The sequence below is a fragment of the Perna viridis genome, chromosome 14 (assembly GCF_037379345.1).
Source record: "Perna viridis isolate PV_CMFRI_1.1 ecotype Kerala chromosome 14, ASM3737934v1, whole genome shotgun sequence".
NCBI lineage: Eukaryota > Metazoa > Mollusca > Bivalvia > Mytilida > Mytilidae > Perna > Perna viridis.
In genome coordinates, this window is record NC_142458.1 from 12,914,452 (window position 1) to 12,920,176 (window position 5,725).

General features: G+C 32.1%; 1 protein-coding gene across 1 annotated transcript; it reads left to right on the top strand.

The window, feature by feature from the left end:
• Positions 1-922: 922 nt before the first annotated feature.
• On the top strand, positions 923-2,881 carry LOC148598253 (uncharacterized). The gene is made up of 3 exons (XM_088561407.1): positions 923-1,051; positions 2,000-2,116; positions 2,766-2,881. The coding sequence occupies exons 1-3, from the start codon at positions 1,015-1,017 to the stop codon at positions 2,846-2,848; spliced, it is 237 nt and encodes a 78-aa protein (XP_088417533.1). The 5' UTR covers positions 923-1,014; the 3' UTR covers positions 2,849-2,881.
• Positions 2,882-5,725: the final 2,844 nt, after the last annotated feature.

Consider the following 5,725-nt stretch of genomic DNA (forward strand, 5'->3'; position numbering starts at 1 on the left):
CGAAATTAGGATTGTTAAAAAATAATACGTCATCTATATAGCGGAAACTGAGTTGGAGGATCTAGCCAAACGATATTCTTTCTTTCTGATCAGATCAGGTATAAATTCAGCCTCATAAGTGTGAAGAAATAGATCAGCAAGTAAAGGAGCACAATTTGTTCCCATTGGAATGTCGACAGTTTGTTGAAAAACACGTCCACCACACTAGACAAATATGTTGTCGATTAAAAATTCCAGCATTTTGTAAACATCTTCCTCTGTATATTTGGAAGATGATTTGGAATTATTTCCTACAAAGTATGAGGAATCTCTACCAAGAACTATACATTTCTATCTAGGTGTACCATCTTTTTTGGAAAAATACAACGATGTATAATGTTTTTAAGTCGGTATTTAACTGAGTATGGGGAATAGAAGTATACAGTGTTGAAAAATCATAGGTCTTGAACTGATGTAAATGTTCATTTGACAAACGCATTGCCCTATACTTTCTCCCAATGCATGAATGAATCAAATTCTTAGCAGAAAGGCGGGACTTTTCATGGAAGAGATGAAAAGGTCGAATTAAAAGTTTCGGTTTTGAAATGTAAATAAAAACTACAATGTAATTGAATATAAGCAATATGTTCAATATTAAAATCTTAAAATATGCTATTGTTGTCATATATATGTAATTCTATAATAACGGAATGTAATGTGGATTGTATGGGGAAGGGGGATTTTTAAATGATACATTGAGAAATGTTAATGGAAAGTGTAGCTCGAAAAGGTTTACTGTAATATTTTTTTCTGTCTCGAATTCTAATCTTCTGTACTTTTTTTAAATTATAACCAGGTCGAATTCTAGACCAAAGTTTATTTTGGTTTCTTCGAGGTATAACATGATAAGGGCTATTTTAAGTACGGTTAATTTCGTAAATGTAGAATAACGTCGTCATTTACTCATGAAAATTTACTTATATAAAGAATACATACTACCAAACTTGTATAGTGTTCTGTACTGTTAACACCAAAATGAAGTTTGTTTTTCTTTGTTTGGCCTTAGTTGTTGGTATGTATTATATATACATTTAATTATTGTGTTAATTCTACTTTTTAATACATAACATTAAAGTTTTAAGGGTATAGATTATTTATGTTAAAAAATACTTCATGCTTTTTTTATATTGGTTAGTAAGTAGAAGCTTACGCTTCTCTTTTGATGTAAAAAAGATCGTGAACAATCAAAACATCTTAAAACAATTAATGAGCAACTCGGCGGGTGTTTCTAGAAAAGTAGAGGACGCTTACCCTACCGGTGCACCTGGTCCATGCTCCCAGTTTTTAGTGGGGTCCGAGGTGCTCACTTGCTTTTTTTACTTTGTATGTTTGATTGTAGTTACTTTATGTTCTTTGTTGTGTACGTTTGTTTCCCATGTCTGGTCTTTGTCCCTGGATTGCATTCTTTTGATTACCGCTATAAACCCGGTTCCCTTGATTTCTCCTTAACAAACTGAACATAATGACACAATGAAAGTACATAAGTTTACCTTTACATAATTCTGATGCTTTGAAATCGTATATAAAATTTATATTTTAGTTCCCCAACGTCAATTTGTAGTTGGGTACATGTTTTACTCACTTGTTTTATTATTGCTCATTCTTCTAATTTATGTCTTGTCCACGAGTGTTCTCAGATATGGCTTAATGTATCAGAAACAAACTTGACACATAATAAACCATTATATCAACATATACAAAAACAGGTTTTGAAATGCGGACGCCATTTAAAATGGACCACCGTTAAATATTTTAAACAATCGTCTCAAAGAACAAAAACTGTACAAGAAAGGTTAATGGACAATGGTAAAATGTTTAAAATAGCAAACACCGATTTGACGATAACCGGTATACAAAGTGGCAAAAACAAAACTTTCATAAAAATTTTGTGTCCATAATACAAATATATTTTTAAAGCTATGCTATATAAACAAAGTATTTTTTTTTATATTTTATGTAGCCATCTCTGCTGAATCATGTAATAACCAAAACGATTGTACTGTGACTAAATGCCAAGATGGCTGGAATCTCCATTGCATTGATAGTGCTTGTACCTGCACAAGTCATCAAGGCACCAGTAAGAAAATTAAAGAGCATTCAATACGCGTATGCCCGACATTTGACGAACGTGCTACATACAATGTAATATAGTTGTCCGTTTTTCTTTCAAAAATACACGTAACATATTAATTAAATATTTATCTTTTTTTTTCATTAAATACAGGACGTATCTGCCATTGAACTTAAACAAATATAAATCAATCAATCAATTTCATGTCAAACAATTTGTAGGAGAATCATACTGATAAATAATCTACACCAAAACGACACTTTTAATTTTCCTATTCAAAAACATGCAAATTAATTTGACTTTAATCTAAATTAGGAGGTGCGCGCTGGAAATAGATAATACGGAATGTGTGAAAAATAAAATCTATTACATTTCATTCAGTATTGTAAGAGGAGTACTGGATGAGAGATGGGTACACCTCTGCATAATGGAAGGAAAGAAGTAAGAACGAAATAAAAAATGGGCGGAAAGAATGAAAGAATGGAGGACTGACACCTATATCACTATATACCCACAGTCAAAGGGTTTTACAGAAAACTTATTACAAATTTGATTAAGTCCCATGATATCTTATTAACTGGAACTGATATTGCAATATATATGATTGTAGTTTTTTAAACATAGAAAAATCTTTTTCATCTGTTTTGTATTTTAGCGTGCAGACATCAAGATGATTGTTCATGCAACCATGGACGTCCACATTGTATCAACGGCCATTGCCACTGCACAGGACATTAAATTTGCCACTCAATAAAATAAGCATCTGTTTGATTTTGTCTGTGTTTCTGCTAGTTAAGGGCGAATACAATCCAATAACCTAGCCTATATATCGTCACCTGTATCTGCATTCATACATCTACGCTCGTAATTTCACACTTACCTTCCACAGGTTGTGAACTTGGTTTGACAATTCTTCAACCTATGTACTAGCGGTCGGGTTTCGAATACAAGTTAATCGAGAGTTCATAAATCGAAAAAAAGTTTGTAATATTTGGTTTTCTTACAACCATGTAAGTACAAGTGATGGCATCTCATTTCATATGTATTGCCTCTGAACATTTCAAAGGCAGATATCCCTGTCAAATACCTCAATATCTTGCTTGAAGTTTTTAGTGGAGTCTGGATTGCAGTTGTTTCTTTGTCTGTTGAATTTTAGTTATTCCATGTTCATTGTTGTTTGTGTCTTTTTCCTCCCATTTGCTATCCTTGGATTTTATTTTTTTATTTCAAATTGAACCCTTGTTCTGTTGATTTACATACAGTGTTGCAGAGATAAAATAGTGATCATTTCAAAGTAATGAAAAGACAACTAAATTTCTAAATGACGGCGCATATTTTTATCATGACATGGACGGGTTTGCAACAATCGTTATCAAGAGGGTCAGAACGATTTGGGAACATGTGGACGATTTTCAGTCATATAATAAAAAAAATGTGCATGTCCTAGTGCCGAGATTATGAGCATGTCGAGGCAAAGGGGATGATTTCAAATGAATTATGTAATGATACATTATACATGTTACCAAGTGAGTATAAACCGGTAATAATCTAGCAATAAAGATGCAAATCCGCGAAACGTGTCAATCACTATTGTAAACATTGTTAAACATGACGATGAATTCTATTCCACTGTAAAATAAGACAAAAGATTTGAGAAATTTAAGGGAAAATGAATTTAGGAAATTGATAAATTGTCAGTAAATTTGTAATTCATAATTTGTCACAGTTTTACAGTAAAAGTATTTGCCACTTTTTTGCTCCTTCGGAGTATTTCTTGCATTGTGAACATTTGAAGCATTTCACTATTACAATCAAAAGAAAGACTAAATGTTTGGACAGATGTACAAATTAAGAAAAAAAAAAAGTAAATAGAATTGTAGATCCTGTTCTAAATGTGTGACTGTATGTATGTATTTTTGGTATTAACCTAATGTATGTGTTTAATGCAACTTGTGCAAAAACGTATGATTTTTTTCACGCGTTGCGGGCAATTATTAAGAAAATACTTATGACAATAGAATAGGTACAGTATATGTATTATTTAAATTTCGAATTCATTGACATAAGTGGGGATGGAGAACGGGAAGATGGGGAATGGGCGATGGGAAATTGTGATAGTGTATAGTGGTGTGCGAATTGTGAATGAATTTTTTAAACTGTTATACCTTTTGAAAATTGTATTGCATTTAATTAGAATAAGCAGTTTATATGTTATAAATATGTTTGATTGAACATGATAAAGTAGAGTAGGTGTTTATGGGTCTTATTGGCCTAAAATACTACTGAAAATTATTTATAAAGTGTTAAAAGATTTATTTTTGAATTTAGAGATATAAATCCATTACAAATCATAAAACTTTAAGACTTCGGATAATTCCTGTATTAAATGGACAAAATGATTGTTTGAATTTAACAATGCTTTCAATTTTGTACTCTTTTGGTCAGGAAACAGATTTATATAAAGTCAATGTATTCATCAGTACATAGTTTATCATATTTGAATATATAAAATTGCTACAATAAGTACATACATGTATGACCGAAAAAAATCTGTATTTGTTCAATAACGTATAATTGTGGCTCCATTTTGAGTTCATTACATAATAAGTTTCCTTATATCTATATTTGTTTCTATGTTATGAATAATTACTATCTTATTACATACAACAAAGCAGATATTTTTAGGCAATGTTCATAACTTAATGCTCCTACACGTTTGTTGACGTAATAATTTGATAAAGATGAATGCGATAGAGGTTTCGTTGGGAATCTATGGGAAAAGGGGATGGGGACAATGGAAAAGCGTTTAAGGGTTTAACAGGGAAGTTAATACAATCCTACAGCTGTAATAAGGCAGCTTAAAATATATAAATAAGATCAAAAGAATGTAATCCAGGGACAAAGACCAGACATGGGAAACATACATATACAACAAAGAACATAAAGTAACTAAAATCACACATACAAAGTAACAAAAGCAAATGAGCAACTCGGACTCCACTAAAAACTGGGAGCATGGACCATGTGCACCGGTTGGGTAAGCGTCCTCTGCTTTTCAAGAAACATCCGCCGAGTTGCTTATAGAAAAGTCAAGTCCGGGGTAGACGAAAGAGGAAAGGAAAAATATGACACATTGAACGAACCAGTTTTCTCATGGCGCAGATGGATACACCGTAACGATCCAGGAGTTCATGATGACGACTATAAAACCTCTGTAGTGATGACTTAAATCTTGTAGCAACATAACCTTGTCCCAAAAGCCTATTTGTTAGGATACTAGCGCGATAAAAAAAAGTTTGCGTAGTTTTGGCAAGTTCTGGTATAATTTTTAGGCAATATTCATAGCCTAGTGACATATAATTGTAACTCCATTTTGATTTATAACTTTGAATATTCTATCAGGCTTCAATTTAAAAAGATGTGTAAATACGATTATAAAATTAGGGCGCAGAACTATTTAAGAATTATACAAAAAAAACAAAATTCCGACAACTATGTACCAAGGCTTCAACATATTTTACATTCTAAAACCTCTCGCAAATACCTGTTATGACACGATCCAACATCTAATAATCTGTAATTAGGACGATATGAAATTTCTGGACAGGTGTATGG

Coding starts and splice junctions, on each gene's coding strand:
- LOC148598253 (XM_088561407.1), top strand. CDS start 1,015: ATGAAGTTTGTTTTTCTTTGTTTGGCCTTAGTTGTTG. Junction 1,052..1,999: donor TTGTTTGGCCTTAGTTGTTG/GTATGTATTATA, acceptor TATTTTATGTAG/CCATCTCTGCTGAATCATGT. Junction 2,117..2,765: donor CACAAGTCATCAAGGCACCA/GTAAGAAAATTA, acceptor TTTGTATTTTAG/CGTGCAGACATCAAGATGAT.